The sequence below is a fragment of the Hydra vulgaris genome, chromosome 13 (genome assembly GCF_038396675.1).
Source record: "Hydra vulgaris chromosome 13, alternate assembly HydraT2T_AEP".
Classification (NCBI taxonomy): domain Eukaryota; kingdom Metazoa; phylum Cnidaria; class Hydrozoa; order Anthoathecata; family Hydridae; genus Hydra; species Hydra vulgaris.
In genome coordinates, this window is record NC_088932.1 from 42,655,177 (window position 1) to 42,680,339 (window position 25,163).

The 25,163-nt window shown below is 30.0% G+C and overlaps 1 protein-coding gene across 1 annotated transcript; it reads right to left on the bottom strand.

Moving 5' to 3' along the window:
* Window positions 1-18,310: 18,310 nt before the first annotated feature.
* On the bottom strand, window positions 18,311-22,204 carry LOC100199472 (small ribosomal subunit protein eS17). The gene is made up of 5 exons (XM_065816881.1): window positions 22,064-22,204; window positions 21,711-21,862; window positions 20,602-20,707; window positions 18,497-18,562; window positions 18,311-18,410 (listed from the first exon to the last, which is right to left on the bottom strand). Exons 1-5 carry the CDS (start codon window positions 22,064-22,066, stop codon window positions 18,336-18,338), a joined length of 402 nt encoding a protein of 133 aa, XP_065672953.1. The 5' UTR covers window positions 22,067-22,204; the 3' UTR covers window positions 18,311-18,335.
* Window positions 22,205-25,163: the final 2,959 nt, after the last annotated feature.

Here is a 25,163-nt window from a genome sequence, read left to right on the forward strand (position 1 = left end):
ATGGTTCAACCCCCCATTTAATAAAAACGTCTCCACAAATGTTGCAAAAATGCTCTTGTATTTACTAGAAAAAAACTTCCCTAAAACACACAAACTTCACAAAATCTTAAACAGAAACACTGTAAAGGTAAGCTACAGTTGCACTGAAAATGTAGAAAAAATTATAAAAAACCACAACAAAAAAATCATCTTTTTAGAATTGAAAATAATGATCCAAAATGCAACTGTCGAAATAAAGCAGAATGCCCCCTGAATGGTAAGTGCAAATCCACAAATATTATATATAAATGCATCATCGCAGCAAAAAACCAACCCAGCAAAGTTACCCAAAACCCAGCAAAAAACCAACCCAGCAAAGAACTACTATATTTAAACAAATTAAATTAAACAAAGAATAACGCCAATTCTCCTTAAAAGGCTGAAAAAAATTTTTAGGTCAAATTTGCTTGCAGACCTTGCTTGTAAAACCAGGTGAATAATAAACACATTTAGAAAAGTCAAGAAACTACTTAAAAATGACATACGCAACATTGAAGTTTGAACATTGACTGGATTAATTATTAGCAGATGTTTTTACAAAATTCATGAAAATTTACATATATTCGTTTTTTTATATCGCATAAATCCATCATAAGATAAATCTTAAATGAAAAAATGTAATGGTTAAGTACATTTTTTTTTTTAACATCTTTGCTTCCAACAAGGCTTCAAGCAACCACTAATTAAAGTTGGAAGTTACTGGAAGAGAAATGATGAAGATTGTAGAGCAAGATAACGATTGACGGATGACTTAAAGGATTGCAAATTATATGAATCAGGAAAGCAAGATGAAGGAAGCGAATTCCAAAGAGCTGATGTTCAAGGAAAAAAACTAGACAAATAAGAGTTTTTGGAACATATTCAATTAAGTCTCATCCATTTTCTGTGACTTAGGAACAGTCGCAGAAAAAGGATGAGACTTAATTGATCAACGAGTAACACGAAAATGAATTTTAGAAGATGGCACAAGAAATGCTAGCTCTTTAGAGCAGTGCCCATTACAGTATTTGTAGAAAAGAGAAAGAGAAGCAACATTACAACAATGTGATAATGGTTGGAGGTTGGCTGCAAGAGCAGGTCCAACTATGCTTACAATGCGTTTTTGCACCTTGTCTAAAAGAGAAAGGGCATCATTAGAAGATCCGCCCCAGATATGGCAACAGTATTCCATACAAGGCCGGATTTGAGCTTTATAGAGATAGAGAATAGAATCCGGAGTAAGAAAGTGTCGAGCTCAATAAAAAGATGCAACCTTAGCAGATGCTAATTTTGCAACTGATTTGATATACGGTTTCCAAGAAAGATAAGAGGTAATCTTAGAAGATGAAGGGTAGATGACTGATTGAGTACATCACCATTCATAAATATAGGAAAAACTAAATTATTGTGATAACGATTGACTGAAAATAATTGAGTTTTATCTGTATTGAAGTTCACCAGCCACTGTGAGCCCCATGCTGTAGCAGAAGTGAGATCCTTTTCAAGCTCAAATGCCCTCACCAAGCAATCAGAGAGTGTTGGTTTCTTATCACGACAAGAATAAATGGTAGTATCATCAGCAAACAATGCCACCTTAGATGTGAGAATATCTGGAAGATCGTTAATGTAAATTAAAAAGAGTATTGAGCCGAGGATAGAACCTTGAGGAACCCCAGAAGTTACAGAATACGAAGAAGAGTGCTGTCCATCAAAGACAACTTTTATACTACGATTGGAAAGGAAGGATTCAATAATCTTAAAGATGTTGCCAGATACACCATAAGAAAAAAACTTATGGAGAAGACCAGCATGCCAAACTTTATCAAAAGCTTTTGAAATGTCAAGAGTGATGGCATTAACCTCTCCGCCTTTATCTAATGCACAATAAAACCTATCAATTAATACTGTTAGCAAATCAGCTGTAGAACGAGAAGATCGAAATTCATATTGATGGTAAGAAAGTAAGTTATTAGATTCAAGATGAGAAATTAAGTGTTTGTTAAATAAAGATTCAAAAACCTTGCTAATGATAGAAAGAAGACTAATGGGGCGATAGTTAGACAAATCAGATCGCTCTCCAGAATTTTTGAAAATAGAGATAACAGATGCTGTTTTCCAGCAGGCTAGAAAACAAGACTCTGATAAGCACTTGTTAAATAGTTTTGAGAGTATAGATGACAACTCCAGAGAACACTTTTGCAAGACAATAACAAGTATGTTGTCCGGGCCACAAGCTGTAGAAGAGTCTAGGCAGGAAATCACTTTAGATACAGAAGCTGAAGTGATACGAATGTCAAGCAATGGATCAACCTGTTTGTTGGCAATATCAAGTAGAACGCAACTAGTGGAATCAAGAGATGATATTAATGAAAAGTTTTTAGCAAACAATTCAGCTTTGTCTTTAGGTGAGGAAACAAAGTGTGAACCATACAAGAGAGGTGGAATTAAAGATTTACCTTTATTATTAATTCCATTAAAGATTCTCCGGAAGTCAAAAAATACAAAGAAAAACAAAATACAAAGAAAAACATATATAAATCTAAAATCAATATATCTCATAGAGATAAGATGTCATGATAAGAGAGTAGTAGTTGTTAAATATTGTTATTTCATGCTAGCTTTTAAAAAACAATTTATATTGGTACGTCATGGTTCTAAAAATTCAAATTGAGATATAAACAAAATGTATATGCGTCGAAATAATTTTTCTTCAGTGGCTTTTAGTGAATGATTAAAAGCAGCGAGTTTCAATAATAAAACCACTTATAATTTTTAACAATTGACACCAAAATAAAGGTAAGCCAAATGTAACAACATTAGTAACATAAATAACAACTTTACCAACAAGTTTGCCAAGTCACACCATTTGAAAACATGAAAACAACATAATATAAACATATATACTAACTATAAAACACAAAATATTTATTTAACTTTATATAACATATATAAACACCTCGTATAATATTTATAAACACAATAGATAAATTTTATACTATTTTAATGACACATATATAAAACAATTATATAACGCATATTACCACATACATATATTTATCAAATACTTTTTGACTTTGAACATAACATAAACATATATGCAAACTATAAACATATATAACTTGAATTGTGCGAACAAAAAATTTAAAAATAACATGAAAAAATCTAAAAAGATTCATATATATATATATATATATATATATATATATATATATATATATATATATATATATATATATATATATATATATATATATATATATATTAGGTACGTGGACTGAAATTTTTTAATTGAGCGTATACTAGAATGTTATATATCATTTGAAAGCCCTTTAATACTGTATTTTAAAGGTGAAAAAATTATCGAAAACGAAAAATTCAAAAAAAAGTTATGACGTTTTTAGTAGCATATTTTAGATATATGGATTTGTTGAAGAAACTGATGCCAAATTTTTTTTTTTTTTCCACTGAAATTGTTATAACTTTGTCAAATCTTATTTAAATTTCTATAACTTGTTACCAAAAGATAGATGTAAGAGTAGGCTACAAGTTTTTATTAGTCTATAGATATAAGATATATATATATTAAAGCTCGAATATCGGCTCGGTGATCGGCTCTTGTCGAGCCGATCACCGAGCCGTTCATAAACACGAGCCAGGATTTACAGCCCTAACTATATCGTATCCGATTTTGATCAAATATTAAATAATACATAAGTGGTATTGAACTCGAATTCGAAACTTAAAACTAAATGCGTATTTTTCTGGTATCAACGGCGATATGTTATACGTGATCAATACTCCGAGTATTTACAATACTAGATATGCCGACTGGGACTGAGTTTAAGCAATTGCTTTATTATATTCACCCACCTTATTTTCTCATATCGATTGGTAAAATTAAAATATATTGAAATAATTTTTTATGGTTTTAATTATTAGTTTTTTTTATTAGTTTCAATTTTCATAAAAAGTTAGAATATTAATTTAGTATTCATTCCTTTATTAAAAAGAAGATGCATCTCCTTTTTAATAAAGGAGTTCAAAAAACTATTTATGATTTTTTTATCGTTGTTTTTAATAAAATATTTTTGAAATGCATGTCTGCGAGGAACAAGGAACGCGGACACTCGAAGAAGACCATTCTTGTCACCAAGAACTGCTAAAATTAAACGTGATAAATAAATGAATGGTAATAACGTTTAACTTATTAAAATAGATTATATATGATATTATAATTGATATCATTTTAAAACAAGTTCTTTGAGTTCTCTTTTTCTGAAATATACGCAGGTTAACATTATTTTTAATATAAACATTATCATTAAAACAGTCTTTCAGAACAAATTTCGTTCTGTTTATAATTACTACTGATTTTATTGAAACTGATATTGGTCAGATTAAAAGTCATTAGCTAAAACCCCACAACAAATAATGTTAAGAATAATAATAATCAAAATTCGTTATTTTAATTTATTTGTTCATTTTTGGCTTAAATTGAAGCATGATCCGCAGTAAAAACCATAACTATAGTAAAATCTTAAATTGAACTAAACTGGTTTAGTGTTTTGACTTTTTGTGGTAATTTTTTGGACTTTTTTTTTAGTATTTGGTAGTTGCAGAGTTTTCAGTAATTGGTTGGGTTTTCTGATTCCCGTAAATATTACGCATAGTTCTCCTAATTTGTATAGTGTCCAACCGCCCCAACCATTTTTATAAGTTGTAAGTAGATAACTCTTGTAATTCAAAAATTTTTTGTCAAACTTATTTAACTTATAATTAGTAGGCTGCATTTAACCCCGAAAATTGAAAAACGGCATTTCACAACTCCATCTCTTAAATTGGCTGTACCTTTTTAAAAACTTCTTTAATAAACTTCTCCAGGGTTCGTACCGTAAGGGTGTTTACCGCACTGGGTGACACAGACCCCAGCAACGCCACTGGGGATATCAATATATTTGGTTATTTTACAGGCGTGGCAGTATATGTAAAAAATAACATACTTTTAAGCTCTACACTTATTTAATGGTGAATTGTCGTGGGGGGTGGGGTGGGGGTAGGGCCAGGGAAATAAGTGGGGGGTAACAAAGGTTGAGGATGGCACATTAACACCCAGAAAAATTCTTTCTCAAGAATCGCACTTGTGATAAATATTTTTAATTAATGCATTTATGTGTCTTTTATCATAACTATTAAGTACATTTAAGACACAAAAAATTTAAGACACTAAGCAATCTAAAGTTTCAGCTTGCTATGTTTACTTTCGTGAAAAATTATTGTTAAAAAAAAAAGAAACATTTAATATTATTGCAATGGTTTGGTTATTTAAAAATATATTTACTTTATACAAATTACTGAAAGCAAGAATTAAGAAAGATATTTACTTTCCTGCTAGTTTAATCAAAGTTTTTTCTGCGAAATTTCGTTTCCATTATAAGACGTTGTATAGACGTCTTACGGACGTTTGTGTCCGCTGGGTTGCAAAATAGTTTATTGATAATTCAAAGTCAATGAAATCATTTTTAACACATAAAATAAATCTAAATTGCTCCACAATGTTGAAATCATTTAATTTAAAATTTTTTGTTTTTCTCCTTTAAAAAAAAAAGTCGTTCAAAACCGTTTGCAAAGTCGTTGTAGTTTTATGAATATCTGTCACTGTACAGTCACAGTAGTTTTGATACACCAAACTTTTTTAAAAATGCATTGACTGTGTACATGATGTTTATAAGAGATAATTTCTTAAATGCCGTAATGCGTGCAAATTTGTAAATCAGGTATGTAAACAATGGTTTGTTGTTACCTAGCTTTCCATTTCCGTTTAAAATAAATGCAGAATTTGTTATAAGAAATTTATATTTTAGGGAGCACCAGTTGACAGACTAAGGGAGCGCGAGTAGCAGCTTTCCCCCCACGCCCTATGCTGAATCCGCTGAATGAATGTATGCTGACAAAATATAGATAAATACAAATCAATACAATTACCTTTCCTGGTAAAAAAATAAACTTTTAGAAAATAAATTTAAACACCTTGGATTTAACACAGGGACTCATCTCTGCATCACTCAGTTTTTCATATGTTAATGAAAGAATCTCGAGATTTAGAGCTGTTGAACAAACTCTTATCCAATCTGAAATCCGATTTGCTCCTCTTTCATTCATTTTTTAAACATTAAGGTTTTCAGACATTCTTATATATGACCAAAATCCCGTCTTAAAATTTCATAAATTTGAAGAAAAGTAAAAAGAAGGTAAAAACAGATTTTACAGAGAGTGAAATATCCATAAAAATCGAACAAACTTTGAATGGAATTCTTAAGGAAAAAACTTCTAGTAAAAAACTTAAAATAACTTTCTTAGTTGTTTTTACCCTGTTTGTACTTTTACAATGGGTGGTAAATAAATTCTATAAAAATATTTTTTAAATTTGAATCTGAAAAGAAAATATAAGTGTCATCGGAAAACATAATATAATTAAGTGTTTTTAAAAAAAAAATCAATATCATTCAGATAAATCAAGAACAACAAAGGTCTAAGTATTTATAATAACAACAATAAGTTTAAACAAAATTTGTACACGATTTGAAACAATAAGTTGCGATGAAAAACACCGCAACTTATTGTCTCAAATCGTGTACAAATCATGAGGTACTCCTTGTTTGCGATTTTCTAGATAACATTGCAGCTATTTTAAGTTAGAGTGAACTAATCCGTTATTGCGTAGTTTGTAGAGAAGTGGTTGCCAGTATCAAATGCTTTAGGTAGATCTAGGAAACTAACTAATTTTTTTAAAAACTAATTAGTTTTCTAAATTGCTCTCGAAGTCATTCAAAATTTGGTTTGCAAGATCAATTATTGCATGTTCTGTGGAATGATTTTCTCGAAAACCAAACTGTTTATGATAAAAAAAAGTATATTTTTTTAAAATAATTGTTTAGTCTGTTATACATAACACGCTCAAGTATTTGGAAATGCAGGAAAGTATGAATATTGGTCTGTAGATTGATTTTATCGAGACATCACCGCTAATTAAGAATTGGTCAGGAAGAGAAAATTGTCGTTTTTAAGAAAAAGATTAAAAATTATAAAAAGAGGTTTTTCAATATCAGAAACCGCTTGTGCAACATAGGATTTCATCCAGCACTCTAATTTGTTTTTAACATCCTAAATGCTAACCAAAGTTCATCGACGGAAAGCTCTGATTCATCCATGAAAGAATCTGATTTTTTCAAATAAGACAAATGTTTTGTTTCCCACAGGAATTTCACCAGCTAGTTTTTTTCCTTTGTTTATAAAGAAGTCATTAAATATTTCTGCAGTTTCATTTTTTATTCAAATATAACTCTTGTATTAACATCTGTTTGCAATCAATTAGGCAAATTTTTAACTTTTTCCTTTTCCACTCCTGTTACTTTTGAAATTTCGCTCCATGCTTTTCTTGCATTTTCAAATGCTTTATTAAGCAATGAAGAATATCAATTTTTTTTTTTTTTTTTTTTGCTTTTTTAAATTTTCAAAGAAACTTTTTTTTTTTTGTACTCTTAATTTGTTTTTTCTTTATACTCTTATTGTTTTTTTTGTCATCTCAGGGTATGAGATTTAGTAATTAAAAAGACAGGAAAATGGTCGGTGATATCGGTTTTTAAAATATTGGACAGTGATATTGGATTTTAGCGTTTGTGTAATTATTAGTGATAATATTATCAATAATTGATGCAATTCTTTTAGTCACGCGTGTTGGCTTGTTAATCTTGGGGAAAATGCTGTACTGCAAAAGTGTGTTAGTTAAACGCATAACGCAGTTATCTATTTTAATATTTAAAAGATTAAAATTAAAATCGCCCAATAAGTAAACGTGTTTTTTTTTACAAGCTTTGGTAATAAAAAGTTTAAGTGGTTTTCCAATTTATTGTAATTAAGATTTGGTAGTTTATATAACGCTGTTATAAATGATTTATAAATTATTTCTATAGTAAATGACTCACAATCCATGCCATTTACTCTGAGTATATCTATAAACGTAAAGGTCAATGAGTTATGAACAAAAATAGATACGCCGCCGCCAATACCGTTTTCGCTCGGTTGATGGACTAGTTTATATTCTGATAATTGTTTGAGTAATAGTGTCCCTATGAAAGTTTCTTTCCGACAGATTATAATAAACTTGGTATTTTTATTATTTTACATCGATTTCAAATTTTCAAAGTTTTTATTCATGCTTCTGATATTTAAATTTAATAATGAAAGACAAGCTGACGAAGAAATAAGAAAATGTTCCAAATCGTTAACTTTGTAATAATTTGTTTCTGCGAAAATATCGACAAAAAAAGTTAACGTTTGTATATGCGTCATCAATTAGGTTTAGTGTATTTTTACCTACAGATATATTAAAAACATTTATAATGTTGGCTTCCGCCATTTTAAATATAATTACTAAAAATACTATTTAAAACACAAAGTCTTTGTATAGGGGCATATAGTATATAGGGGTATATAATATATAGGGGTAGCGAGGGGTCAAGAGATTAATCCAAATAAAAGACGGGATTTTTAATTCGATTTCCCAGTAACTTTTTTTTTTACAGTAATTCTTGTTTAAGCAATAATAAAAATGTGTTATCCTCAGCATTGTCCTATGCAGAATTCTATAAACAAAAATTAATATTAAAAAAAAATATTATTTAGTTATATTTTTTTTTTAAACTGCATGATATTTTTTTAGGTTAGAGGAGTATTTTCTAGTATTGATAGACAAATAATCGGCGTAATATTCAATGATAAAATTATACAGAGGAAATCCGAGGAAATTTTATGAACTATATTTTATTATTTGTAAGCATATATTTTATTATCTGTAAATATATATATTTTAAAAATCAATTTATAACTTTTATATTTTCCTTAAGCCCTAAATTTTCTTTGGTCATAGAGGTTACATGATCTTGCGATTATAAGATTTGTGACTGAAGCCTCTAGTTGCTTTAAAATAATCGTATACACAAGGCCAGTAAATGAGGAGGTGAATATATATATATATATATATATATATATATATATATATATATATATATATATATATATATATATATATATATATATATATATATATATATATTAGGGTGAAGCTTAAAAATAAAAAAAATAAAAAGCAAATAATTTTGAAAGTCTTACCCTCGTAATCTGTTCCTTATAATATAGAAACACCACAAAAAAGTTTGAACAATAAATTCTTGTGTTTAGGGGTAGCTCAAGAGCTTCAAAATTTACGAAAATTATGAAAATTACATGAATTCTCAATTTATTTTTAACAATTCAGTTATTATTTTTCAACACAATTACATTGCAATCTCAGTTCAGTTTTAGACAGAGTTCATAGTGTCAGTTCAATAATTTCCATATTTATTGTTTATATGGTACTCCAGACATAGTTTGTTTTCTGCTGTCAGGGTACATTCGACGAAGATCCTCGACAACTTGCAGGAGGAATTGTAACTGCAATTCATCACGAATTAACAAGCCGCTGTATTCCTGAATTAAAGCAACTCCACGTTCAGTGTGATCATTTACTACTTTCAGTGACTTGAATGTTTCTTTAGCTTGCCTGAAATCATCTCTGTCCTCCCACAAATCCGGATCAACTTCGAGGAACCCATGTGGAAGTTCCTTAATTCTGAGCAGAGTCATCGACATAGCTGTGACAAAATCTTCCAAGTTCTTGTCTTTAAAGGAATCGAGAGTTATTGTAATTCTCTTGGAATGGTTCTTATCTTGCTCCTCTTCATTCTGCATTGCACTCACCATCAGTCTCTTGGTTGACGAACTAACCCGATCGTCGAAGAAAGCCAGCGTAACAAGTTCCTCCGACAGGTACCACAAATGATTGGAAAACTTCTTTGATGTTTGCTTTGAGATTGCAGAATGGATAGAGGAGTATTCAAGCAGAGACTTGAGCAGCAGAAAGTCGCTATAAGGAGCATCAGATGCTTGAGGTGCACAGATCCAGGCTTTCAAGTAGATGCGTACTGCAAACACACACACATCGCGTAATCCTCTTTTTTCTGCAGGAGTCAGTTTAAAATGAGCCTTGAACATCCAGATCTTGAGATTGTATATGACCTTACTCATCCAGCGAGCATGATGCATTGCTCCAGGCAACATGAATCGCACTCCTCTGGTAGGAGCAGCGCCGAGAAAAACAATCACGAGTTCCAAGAATTCTTTATAATCATCTCTCGGCTGGTTCTATTCAAGATGCTTGATGACAAATTCGATGGTGCTATGCCTAACGTCTTCCACTAGATTTGCCACATTTTCTGCTGCAATCCCTGGTTCATATTTGGCTGTGTCTATGAATGCCCAGTATTCCTGGAAGCGCTTGAAGAGTTGAACCACGTGTGAGGAGGTGGTTCCCATACGAACTTGGAAGACTGCACCAATATTCAGTTCCATAATGTAATTCCTGCAAACCAGCAACAACAACTCCTTCTTAAGTTTCTGCTCAAGGAGGACACAGGCACCAGCTATCCGACCAGTGTTAGAGCTGGTCGTATCAAAACACATAGCTCGGATACTATTGGCTATGCCCCAGTCTTCAATGGCTCCAAAAACTGCAGCAGCCTCAGCCTCACCTGTTCCGGATGAAAGCTTGGCAACTGTGAGTAGCTGAGAAACTCCTTTTCCTGAAACCAACACTGGAGGCGATCGACTTTCTCTTTTCCAATAAGATCAGGGATAAGCTTCCCGTTCCAGTGAACAACAAGGGGAACGTTGCCCTGAAACTCAGCCTTTATGTTTGCTGATCGCTGGACTCTGTGTTCAACTCTGTGTCGTCGTATCGAATCTCTGTTTAGAGCAATTTCGTCAATGTTATGTCCCAAGCTTTTGGCAGTCTATAACGAAAACAGCCTTGCGGTCTGAAACTTTTGTTCGATCCAGTGCTGCCGCGAGTTCAGGAGTGACAACTGTTTTTTGCCCTCTTTTTCTTTTCAGTGTCCTAAATGCTATGCCTCCAACAGCCTCCTCACATGCATTATTCTCAGTTTCCATTTTCTTTGTGTCTTCTGTTGAACTGTTTTCCGAACCAGATGAAACCAATTCCACTGAGGAATCTTCAAACTGTTTCTTTTGTTGTCGCCTGGCAAGCATTTTCTTTTCTCTGTCTGACACTCTTTTCTCCTTGGCAGCAAGCTTTTCATCTACCCCAGCCATCGACCCTCTCCTTCCTTTTTCTCGCTGCGCTAATAAAAAAAAATCTTTATCTTCTTGCAACTGATTTTATGTTCAGAGTATCAGCATGAGCGACATCAAAAAGATCATCGAGTGTGGAAACAAAAGCTGACTCTCTTGCGAGTTGAGTTGGTGAAGCTCGTGCTTTGTTCTTCTTGATAAGACGCCATTCCTCAAATGACTCTCTAGCTTGGTTTGACAGTTTTGATTTTCTCTCATCGGGATTCTAGCTTTCAGCCAAAATTTTGATATTTCGTTGATGGTAACAGTCGACGATTGTCTTATGGTTTCCTTCAGTTCGAGATGGTGATGTAGCAAGAACCCCAGAGCCATACGCAATGACGGCAACTTGCTGCCTGTTAATACGGTCACAAGAAGTATATGTAATATGTCCCCAAGTAATAGGTCTCCAAGAAGATACAACTGGTTTTGAAATCTTGTTGCTTTTGCCACAGACGACATTTTAGATCAGAAATTAATCTGGAAAAAAATTAGAAAAGGCATTTTTATCATTTGGCTTTTGGAATAACGAATTTTACTATTTTTAAACTTGAAACATTAAAAACAGTTACTTAGCACTGTTAATTCAGCAACAATTGTACTAAAAAATTAGAGCAATGCCTCAATTAATCAAGCAAATATTTTGAATTTGCCATACTGCCGCAACAATTTTAAAAATATTTAGGCTCAACTAGTCAACCTAAGATAAACCTGTAACCTGTGATACTACTACATTATATAAATTTCAAAATAATTTTATATAAATTTCAAAATAATTTTAAATACCTTGTTTGTTGTAGTCAAGTGTTGATGAAAAAATAATCAAATTTACAAAAATTATTTCAATCATTAATAAGCAGTATAAACAAAAATTTTATTTCTTATGCTTAAAAGCAAATGGCGGTCAGCTTTGGTAGTCTGTTGCACTGCCTCTGATCTGTGAGTCTGTTGCACTGCTTCTAACCTGTGAGTAAGTAAGCTAACCTTCAGTGTCATGCTAGTTAATTTTATCAAAAAAATAGAAGACACTAAACTGATGAATATTATGATTTTAATGATAATTATGTCACAAGTTTATTTTATTTTTGTTTGAATGAACAATTCCAGCTGTTATTGATTGTTATGATGGAAAGACTAATTAAGGATTAAAACCACACAGCTTGTAAAATAAATTTTACACTGAAAGAATACAATTATGGACCCATCTGAGTCTCCAAGACTCCACGAGTCTGATGGCAGAGTGCTGGAAACTTCACCATCATTGAGCTACCTCTAAATATTGTTCAATTGTGCTCATATTTTTTCTGAATTATTATTTCATAAATAGGAACACAATTAAAGGGTAAGAAGATCATATTTCAAAAGTTAAAAAATAAGCTCCACCCTAATATATATATATATATATATATATATATATATATATATATATATATATATATAAATATATATATATATATATATATATATACATATATATATATACATATATATATATATATGTATATATATATATGTATATATATATATATATATATATATATATATATATATATATATATATATATATATATATATATATATATATATATATATATATATATATATATATATATATATATGTAAAAAATTACAAGCAGAAAATGTTTTTAATGTCTTAAATGATTTAGTTACGATAAATAAAAGCAGTACGGGCTATCAGTATCTATAATTAGAAAATACAACTTATCTAAAATAACATCTAAGGTCATGATTATTCTTTTATTACTAATATTTCATTGCTAACTGAGTATAAAAAGTTATTTCTTATATATCTAGCTTCGTTATTAAAATGACATAAAAGCAAATTTTTGTATACTATGTTGAGGTGCACTTAGTTCTTAAAAACATGCACCAGAATCCAATTTTCTTAAAGTAAAGGACAGTGGTCTTATGAAACCACAAGAGATGTTATTATTGTTTGTGAAGAAACTGAAAAAAAAGTTGCAAGAATGCTAGCAACAGTACCTGGAAAACTGCCACAGTCCAAAAATATTCTAGAAACTTTATCTATTTCAATTTTAGAATGTTTAAGGTTTGTTATATTTAGAGAATTCTGTGAACATATGTTTGATACTGGGATTAATGAAGATCATGTTTTCAAATTAATCAAAATAATTTCTTAATGTTATTGCAAAGTAAAACTTTGTTATCTAGGAAAACAAGGCATATAACATAGGTATGAATGCCTATACAATAGGAATATATACTATAGGAATAAATGTCAATCTGTCATACAAATATATGATGTACGTGGTATCTTTTCTAGTCTTTAATCATAAATCTATTATTAACAACAATAAATAGAACGCTGTTCAAAATATATATTTTAGCAAAATGTTCACGGTTTGTAGACTTGGGGTCCTAATATCAATGAAATACCCTATGAGAATCCTTTTAGTTGGTAATAGTACATGTCTATGGGAGTACATATTGAGGTGTTTTGAAATCCCTCATTGACATCCAAATGGAAATCTGTATCTTTAAGCATTTATAAACTAAATGATCTAACTTTGGACTTTGTCAGTGCTAATTTCATACAGTAAAAACGCTCTGTAAAAAAAATTAATAAAATAAGAAATGTTGCCAATCAAATATTTAAGTTTTCTTACTTTTATAACTTTTTTCAGCATTTTTGAAAGCTCGAACCTTGTGTTCGTATCCAGAGTTTTTTCCGGAAGAGACAGTTGTACAAAACAAAGAAAATTGTAAACAAGGTTTTTGTGAATATATTTATTAAGTTTGAAAATGCCAACGTTTGCAAAGACCCATGAAGAATGCAGAAAATCTGTTTGTGTCATTTGTATGAAAAAAGGTGACCAAGAGCTGACCAAAAACTACAAATCCTTCAACAAATCCAGAAAGATCTTGATTTCAATGATGAAAGAGTGCCTTTGGCAACTTGTATCTCATGCCGATCTCAGATTGGAAAGCTTTGCGATGGGAAAATAGCCGTTGTGCCAAAACTTTACCACTTTGAGACAGTTTTAATCAAACCTGAAACTCGTTTTTCTAATGTTTGTGAGTGTTTACTCTACCAAATTGCCAAGCTTAAGGAAAAAGAAAAGCATCCATTCAGCAAATTCTAAGACTCAGAGCCCAAACTCCCACAGTAGGCTTCTCAAAGTGCTGAAAAACGTTGCATAAAGTGCTTAGGAACTCGCCATGAAAATCTGAGGAAAATTGCAGCTGCAGATCCCGTAGGAGCAGAGCAAGTTGCATCAGCAGCTTTGGCTTCTAAAAGTGCCTCTCCAAATGGAACCATCAGGCTTAGTCAACCAAGTGGAAAGATGTTGTCTATGAGAAGAAGTATGCTGTGCTGATTTGATATTGTTAATTTTAAAAAACGTTTAAACTTATCAACCAAATATTTTAATAGGGCTAAATAGGGAGAGGCAAAATGAAAGTAAGTTAAAAATGTTCCTTCAATATTCTTAATTAATTCTAATTTAGTTTACTTAAAAAATATTCTTATTATATTTTGTTCTAAATTAAATTCTCAAATTTTTATCTAGTTTAATCACTTGATTGATTTTGAACTTTCTATTTTTTTTGTTTAGGTCCATCATCAGCTCATCAACTCTTTAAAGAACCTCTTACAACGGAATATATGGTTCAAATACAGCAGAATACTGGACTGTCCAACACTGGAATGCGAAAACTTGGCTCAGCCCTGAATCAAATTAGTCCTGTAAGATTAGTGGAGCCAAGTTTTCCTCTAAAGTTTGCTCAAGCTAGCCAAAAGCTTTATGACAAGTTTATTGTCAGCAGCATAACTCTGGCACAAAATAAGGAATCATGCCAGGTGGTTCATTACCAAAGTCTCAGCAGTCTCAGTGAAGCCTTTAAATCAGCTCGAAAATCAACAGAATCTGCCGTTTTGAAGTTGGGAATTGATGGAAGAGGCTCCTTTCTGAAAGTAAGCCTCACTCACATTGTTTTAGAGGAGGATGAAACGCCACCAAACAGCCCAGTTTAGAATACAATCAAACTGATGTCTCAACCCTCAACAAAAGCAACAAGTGTAAAGCAACAAATCCTGATAGCACTTGCACAAAACACTTCAGAGAGCTATTATAATGTGAAGGCTATTTTGAATCTCATTCAAGTTCAAGAAGAATGTCAGAAAAATTCTCTCATCATTTCTTGCGATCTCAAGCTGGCAAACATTTTATTTGGAATACAGTCTCACAGCAGCAAGCATCCATGTTGTTGGTGTGATATCTCATTACCAAATCTCCAAAACTGTGGCCACCTGAGAACTTTTGGTGAGATTAGAATACAACATTCCGAATTCATCAGAGCAGGAGAAGATTTGAGAAAATCAAAGGGCTTCAAAAATGTTGTTCACTTGCCAAGACTCAATTTTCCAGATGACAAGTTCGTCCTTAAGGCTATCCCACCCATGATTTTATTTGCTACTTGGTGTGGTAAATCACTTGATAAAAACTCTTTTTGATCTTTGGCCCAAAGCCAAGGAATGACCCTTATCACTTCACATTTCCATCTAGCTTTTCCATGGTGGTCATTTCAATGGGAATGACTGCACGAAGCTCTTGAGAGGTGTGAGCAAACTCCAATTGCTTTCAGAAAAGGAAAACTTTGGCTTCATGAAAAATGGCTTCATTCTAACACTTACGCTATTCAAGGATGTTGTGACTTCTTGCTTTGGCCAGAATTTGGACCCTGACTATAAATCCAAGATTGCTCAATTCCAACAGAGCTACATCAAAATTCCAATTTCAGTTACCCCTAAAGCGCATGCAGTACTTTTCCACGTGCTTCAGTTCATCAAGACGAAAAAAATGGTATTGGCTCTATTCAGTGAGCAGGCAACAGAAGCCTTGCTCTTGAACTTCAAGGTTCATTGGGATAGGTACAAACCAGATCCTTCCCACCCTGATTATGCCAAGCATCTCCTGAAATGTGTAACTGAGTATAATAGCAAGAAAATCTAATCTCTGCACTAGAAAGATTTTTTACATAATTTATTTCAGAAAAAAAAGTTTGAAACATTTGCTTTCCCATGTGTCTTTCCTTGAAGAGTATTCTAATCAATTATCAGAAAGAAAGTTGTTATTTATTTCGTAAGTAAAGTCTTGTAGAAAATAAATGAATAAAAATAAGAAGTCCTTATTTTTAAGGATCTAGATACCATGTTTTATAAAAATTTCACGACAACAAATATTTTGGTCTTAAATATCCATAGCGTATATGAAAGGAACACTATTGGATAAAAACTTAAATGTCAAATAAGTCCGTTGGATTTTACATGCTATTAAATGCATTTTGAATGCAGGATTTCGAAATTACTCATTTTGTGCTACAATTAGTATACACTATTACCACCTAAAAGGATTTTCATTGGGTATTTCATTGATATTAGGACCCCAAATCTACAAACCGTGTGTTAAAAAGATTTTTAACTTACTTCAAGAAGCATTATACTTTCAACTTGTACACCGTAAAGTAAAAGATTACAACATCTGCCCAACAACATCTGTAGAGTAGTCCGAGGTCATATGTACACTTTTCATCTGTCCAAGATCATCTGTATTTTTTTTTTTTTTTTTTTTTGACTTTAACAACACCTGTTTGATATCATCTGGAAATTCAATGATCCCTTACAATATCTTTAGAAAGATGTAACTACATCTGGTAATTTTTCTCCAATAACATATGAAGTAATTTCCAACAACATATGTAGTAATTTTCTCCATATGTAACTACATCTGTAGAAAACTATATATGAAGCTACATCTGGTTAAAATAATGCATTATTATATAGTAATTTTTTCCGGATGCAACTACATCTGAAAAAAACCATAAATGTAACTACATCTGATTAATGTAATACATCATAATTTAATAATTTCATAAAATTTTGTAGTTATATATAACGTAATTAAAAAGATGTTGGTACATCTGTAAAATTCACAAATGTAATTATTCTTAACATAATTGAAAAGATATAGCTACACCTGCAGAATTCACATATGTAGCTATTTTTAGTATAATTAAAAAGATGTAACTACATCTGTAGTAATCATATACGTTTTACAGATGTTATTTAGACATCAATGAAATTTCAGATGTATTATCTATTATCCGCGGTGCTCCCTGATAAGATCGCAAGGACTTCTTGGGGCACCTAAATAAAATTAAAAAACCTCAGTTTATTTATAGATATGGTTGGATGGATGTTACTAGATAGCAAAAAATGTAATTTAATAAACCCTACATCCCTTCGTAATCACAGTTTAGAATATTAACATAAGAATATAGGTAAATTATCTAAACAATACGATTTTTACTATTTCGTCGACACTTCATAACTAATTTTCCTCTTAATTTCTAGGTATTTATTTTTGGTTTCTTCTCTCAAAATTTCAAACGCATCATAACATATCTTGGGTATATGGCCGCTATATTTTGATTTTAGAGACGCGTAATCCAGTTCAATATAGGTCAGTGCTATCACCAAGATAGACTAATTTGAGATGGAATCTTGAGAGGCAATATGGAGTCCTAACTGACACCCGCATCCTTTGGGCAATTAATTGGAGTTGAATTAAGTATGGGCAATTAATTGGACTAAATTCAAAATAAAAAAATTAATTTTCCGTCATTATTAACTTCCCAGGTTAAAACTATAGTAGTTTTCATCTAAAACAAAACCTCGACCTCGATTACCCAATCATAAAACTGTAAAAATCTGGGAAATTCATGGTATTAAATCATTTGATCTAGCACTTAAAAATACCCTTCTCGAAACATTAATACTTAAAACAATTGTATAAGGTGTCTTTTATTTGAAAGCTTTTTGTTACCACAGGTGTCGGCCTAATAAATTAATAGCAATACAACAAGAAAGCGATATATCGGAATTCATCCATATATATCACTTATTATTTTCCAACAACTTATTTTTTTACTAGTTATGTTATTTATTGTCATTTAGTCATCATATTCGAAAAAGCAGTGCTTCCTTAAATATCTCAAGGTAAATCTTAGTAAGAAAACTGTAACTTAAGAAATTTTTTTTTCCATTCAAAAAATTACTTCTGAGCAGGACGAAGGCCGGGAGCAGTGATCGGTTGAGTGACTTGTAAATTAGGAATATCTGCAAAATCCTAAATTAAGGATATGAAATAGTTTAAATTACCATTAAAATGCACGCTTACAAATAAAATTAAAAATAAACAAAAAACGAGCTTACAAGAACTTTAAGCATTTCTTTTGTATACGGATCAACTTCTATTACTTCTTGCTCCAAGGCAGAAACCTATACAAAAAGTATTAAAACAGTATTATAGAAAAAAAAAGAGTGCATAACATATCAGATAGGAAGCTTAAAGATATGGCAGTTTCAGACAAAGCCAATGGTTCTCTTCAATTTATTCAGAGAGATTCCCGCTTATAAAGATCATCATAAACCAAAATAAAAAAATAAAAAACTTAAAAATGATGGTATCAGATAAAGCAAATATTTCTCTTCATTTTATTCAGAGAGATTCCCGCTTATAAAGATCATCATAAACCAAATATATACAAAAAAAAAAACAACTTAAAAATGATGGTATCAGATAAAGCAAATACTTCTCCTCAATTTATTCAGAGAGATTCCCGCTTATAAAGATCATCATATACCAAATTTAAACAAATATGAATTAAACTGAATCAAAGTATACACACTGGCATTAAAACTTTTCAGATAGTTTGTAAGTTATTTAGTCATTGCAACAGCTAACTGTTAAAAACTAAGTTGAAAATATCAGCATTTAAACAATTAGTAGGCGTTTGATTAATGTTGATTACAATAATTAACAAATTGATCAATTGAGATCAATAGACGATTGAACATTTATAAACAAAATTAGATTTAAAAACTCCTCATTTTCGACTATACAAAAGATTTTTCAAATAAAAATAATAGAAAGAACATTTGCTAATCATAAGGTGCTGTGCTTATAAACATTTCACAACTGTCTATCCATATTTAAAAAGATTACAAATATAAATTTCTTTATTTCAGATACCTGTGTTGAAATAACTACAACACACTAAATACAATAACTAAAAACCTACTAGATATTTACATAAGATTTGTTACTAGTGGACTATCATACTAGATAAACTTTTAATCGCAATTATCTAAATCAGTAAATAGCAAAGTGTGATAGAATCCATCTATGTACTTAGCGTAATACACAACCTGAAATATTTATTGACTTGCATAATACACAACCTGGACTATCCATTCACATATCAATAGAAAACATTGGGCACACAAAATTTAAGATGGCTATTAATTAAAAAGATTTATGAAGCTGCAATTAAATATAGCTCAAAAGTAAAGCTTTGCTGCTGGTATCTTTATTTGTTTTACAAACCGTTTACAAAAAATTTGTTTTAGAAATGCTTTTCTATAGGTTCTTGTAAATTGTTATTTAACTCAAGTACAAAATGCAATTTTTAATAAGTTTCTTTTCAATTTGGTTTGTTTAGTAGATTACATTTAACTCTATTAAGTAAGGCCATAAAGTTTGCTTGTACCTAGAACCATATGTTTGTTTCTCTGATATAGAATTTGTTTAATTTGCAGGGTAGATTGTCGAACTTTGATTGAAATTCTTTGTGGATGTTTCGGGATTACCATTATATATGTAGACTTATTTGTCTATTTTGTTCAGAACTATCACAATTAAACATTTTTAAATATTGGAAATTCTAAATACCACTAGATAAATTTAATAAAATCAATAAGATTTAACATATTTTTAATGGCCCTAGGTACAATTAAAAAAAATAGGCTACTAATTCTTAACCTATGACAGACTTTTATATTATAAGTCATTTTACCTATATTAATACTAAATAATTAGTATAGAGATGTGATCATATCAGTTTTAATGATTTTTGGCGATTACCAAACATTTATACATTAATTTATTTTCAGCCAAAAAATTTAATAATCAAAACATAAATACCTCTTTTAAAAAATTGTGAACAAGCTTAATTCTTACTAATTTGTAGTTTTTACAATTTGGATGTTTTAATACAGAAAATCAATTTTATATTAATTTTAACATAAAATATTCTTAAATAGTTTCGAGATAACTAAAATCATCCCAACAACATTTCATACAGAATCACTACAATCTAGTAATTCAAAAATTTATTGTTGACCATGTTTAGTTTTAAAATGTTTAAAATATTTTAAACAACAATTTTGGATAAGATGGATGAATTATAAAAGCAAACACATTGCAAATTTTAATTAAAACTATTAATGCTAATTAAAAGACTTTCTAGAAGAATTACCTCAGGAACATAGTTATCACGACGTTCTCTTTCTTCTTCTTGGAGTTTAATAGAAATCCCACGAACAGGCCCAAGCTCAATACGTTTCATCAAATGAGTTATAAACCTGCATGTTTGAGAAAAACAATTATATATAAATAAGGAATTTAAATACAAATATATTTGTATATATAAAAATATATTTGTATATATAAAAATACAAGACAAAATTTTAGAGTGATTGTGATAGAGAATTTTATCACTATAAAATTCTCTATCATGATCAATCAGAAATTGTATCAAATTATATACGAAGTCAGTTGATATTAGAAAAGTAAAGTCAGTTGATATTAGAAATTTTACTGGAATTAAATAAATTTTTATTATATAATCAAAAGAAACAATGCAGTAAACTTAAGGTTTCCATTACTTTAGAATTAAAGCAGTTGATAGGTTTGTTATAGACAATTGTGAATAAGCAGGAGAAAAATATTTCTGGAATAGCGCTGAAATAATTCTATATTTGACACTATTTTGCTATATGATGAAAAATTTATAAAATCTGTATATATTGTAAATTTATACAGATTTTATAAAAAGATGATTGCTAACAAATTATAAAATTTATTTTTATTCAGTAAAAACTTGACAAGTATTTGTTCTTTTCCTTTATTTAACTGATCAAGATTTAATTTAATAAAGAAAAAAAAAGTATACAAGTTTTACATAAAAATTTTAAGATTTTTTTTGTCCATGTTATTTTTAGTTAAAAAAAAAACTTTAAAAAGATTATTTGTGTTTTAATAACTTAAAAATCAAATGAAGAACTTATTAGATTTATAATTCTAAACAAAGTTTCACTAAATATTGATACATTGAGATAAATTAAGTTAGTTTACGATGTTGGTAATAGCAATTTGAAACTTTGTATAATCTTTTGCATAGTATTAATTTTGAAATGACTAAATTCAGTCAATAAATTTGCAGTCAATAAAAGTTGAAAAATCTTGCGAACTTAAAGTATATATTTGGTTAATAACTGGATTTGAATTAACTACTTGGTATTAAGTATATAAGAAGAAAAATTAATTATAAATTCACATTTATTACATTTAAAAGAATGGACTTACCCTGCTATTTTATTGCGAAGTTTTTTGCTTGGAATAATTGCAATTTCCTCACAAATTCGTTTATTTGTGTGGAAATCATGAGTGAGCCGAGTGTAATACTTTTCAATAATAACTCTTGAAGCTTTTTTGACGGTCTTTGTGCGGACTCGACCCTAAAACATTTTAATAGCTAGGACTTTCAATTTTAAACCATTAAACAGCAATTGCAAACCACGCCAAGATTTAAAAAACAAAAAAATGTAACAAAAAGACTTTTTTTGTGCAAACTTGGTTATTATATAACTTTATGGATTAAAGAGATTCCATGAGATAAATATTGGAATAGATTTAAAGCAAATTTTTTTATAACCCACCATTTTGCATCAATTAGAAAGAACGAGACTGGAGCGCTGTTGAATTTTACGGGACCGAGAACTAATCACCAAAAGATGCTCAATCGGATAAAGCAGCAACACGAACAGAAATCAAAAATTGAAAAAAAAAGCTTAAAAAATATACGCCTAAAAGCTTTCCGCTCACTCTCTACTTTTTATTTTTCTCCTTTTTTTTTTTTACATTTCTTGATCATTTTAAAACATTTTTTGAAAACAATAAATTGATAATATTAAAGCTTCACCAATTTTCCGAAATACCTTGTTTACGACGATAAACAAGATATCTCAGAAAAGATTCCAAAGATCTTTTTGTCAGTACCCTAAATAAGAATAAACGAGCATTTAACAAAAATAATCTTAAGAAAAGAATTTATAAATATCCAATCTTTTTAGGCAGTACATTGGAACGCGTGCATCTTTAAGCATTTAATATCAGACGGTTTGCTTGTTTTTGTTTTTTTGTAAGTGTGTCAGTTTTAGCTGATAAGCGCTTGCACAGGCAATGCACTGTGAAAAATAGTACTAAAAAAACGTACGATAAATATGTTTTGCTCAAATTTCAATTTCACTACTGAAATTATATTTTAGTTTATTTTTAATAGTTTAATAGTTAATCTTAACTATAATGTAGGAGTTTCAGCTAATTTTATGTAAAAAGATAATTTTTGAAACCCTAGTGTTTCATATTTTTGTAAATATTCATTTGAAACTTGTTTGCTTTATCACTTTAAAAGTTATTTTCTATAAAACTTTATAACTCTTTATATACTTTATAAATAAGCATAAAGTGTTATACATTTTTAAAAGCATCATGTTATGGAGATTTTAGAACAAATTAATATTTTTAACTGTGTGGTTTTGTTTACTAATAACTAATTGAACTATAAAATTAGCTAGAAAATAAAAAATCTTAAAGTTCACCGATATTTTTTTAATTCAGCCACGTTTCCCCACGCTTCCCCACGCTTCATTTTTATAATCGATTCGAAGCTTAGCACAGTGGGACAGAGTGTACCAAAATACCAAAATATCAATGTCGGAAAAATTTATCATAATGATGAAGGCATGTTCATTGGAGGAAATATCTAATTAAAAAAATATTAAATAATAACACAGGTCAACAAAAAAAAAATTTTTTCTGGTGCCGAGCAAACAATTTGTTTTTTGTATAGCATTTCTCATTTTGATTTCAAATGCAACTCTTTTTTCACCATCACGTCAAGTTGTAAAAATATTTAGGATCAAATCTTAAGTATTTAGGGTAAAGTCCTAATATTGTCGAAAAAAAAGTTATTCAAAAGTATGTCAACCTGGGTCTCAAAAGAAGCGTATTTTCATAGAGATTCTAGAAAACATAAATTTTTTTGCCTTAAAATTTATTGACAAAAAAATTATGTTAAAAAATGCTAAAGACTCTTACTAAAATTTCAACAGATTGTTATTCAGCAATAATACAAAAAGTACTTATTTTTATTACAAATGAATAACATTTTTTAAACCTCTATGAAAATACGCTTCTTTTGAGACCCAGGTTGACATACTTTTGAACAACTTTTTTTTCGACAATATTAGGGACTTTACCCTAAATAGTTAAGATTTGAACCTAAATATGTTTACAACTTGACGTGATGGTAAAAAAAGAGTTGCATATTTAAAATCAAAATGAGAAATGCTATACAAAAAAAAATTTTTTTTGCTCGGCACCGGAAAAAAATTTTTCTTTTGTTGACCTGTGTAATTTAAGCGTAATTTTAGGCGGTTATTTACACGTTAATTTGACATGTGTTCCAAAACGCTGTTTTGCATTTTTTATTTATCAACTTTCTTACGCTGCTATTATTTTAAATTAACTTTATTGAATTTTATTTTAAAATATATTATTTTAATTAAGAATGTTTTCTTCGCTCAGACTTTTAAAAGCAATTTAACGTAAGTGTAATCATTTGTTTTTATGCATCGAAAACAGACAGTTTTCGATATATTTTTTTCTACTAACCTATACTATTAAGTATCAGATAAACTATCCTCCAATATCCTCCAAACATTTGACTATGTAAATCTCATGCTAAATGTATGTTAATAGCCATGCATTATCAATATTTTGCTACTTTTTGCAATAAAAAAAGTTATAACAAAAGTTTGGTCGATGGTTAATGGTTAGTTGATGAAAAATACCGAGCATGTAAAAAAGATGTTTTGTACACAAAGAATACCTACAAAATCTTTCATTACTGTTATAATCTATAAGTTTTGTAAATATAAATCTAAAAAAGTTGTTTTATGACAAATACATGCATTGAAAAGTAATATGTTTAATGTTTACACTCATAAAAGTTGTCTTGTCCATTAAAAATATTTTGTATTTTTCAGCAAAATCTAATTTTTTCAATACTTTTTTTATATTATATAATTACATGTTTATTACTTTATTTCTGCATTTTATAAATAAATATAGCCATTCAAATGAAAAAAACTACGAAAATAATTTTGGCACAAAAAACTTGATTTTGTCCCACTGTGCTTAGTTGTCTATAAAAATGATTTATTAAAATTCAGGTGCGGTTTCCAAAATTATAGATTAAAAAGAGATAAAAGTAAAAAAACCGCTTTTTATCGTGGTTTCGGACAACACTGCTAAATATTAAACAATCAAAAGTGGGTACATCTACCATTTTTTGGAATTACCTCCATCATTCTAGAAGGTAAAGAATCATTCAACTTTTTCATGTACGAAATGTCAATTGCATCCCATTCAGATGCGATGGATGATTTCAAGTCAGCTAGTGAACTATATTGTTTACTACCTTCAAACACAATGTGTGACAGCTGTGTCCAAGCATTCTCAACAATGTTCAGGTCTAGAGATCTAGCTGGCTGATTCAGTGTTTCAATTTTACTGCTGTTGAAATATTCTTTTACTATTTTAGCTGTATAAACAAAAGTTTCACCACCAATGACAGAGGCTTCACATTGTAAGAATTCTTGAACAATTAAAAGATAATCCTTAGCCTTCATTTTTCCGTCAATAAAATGAATTTTTGATTTACCATGATACCAATCGCACACCAAATCATTACAC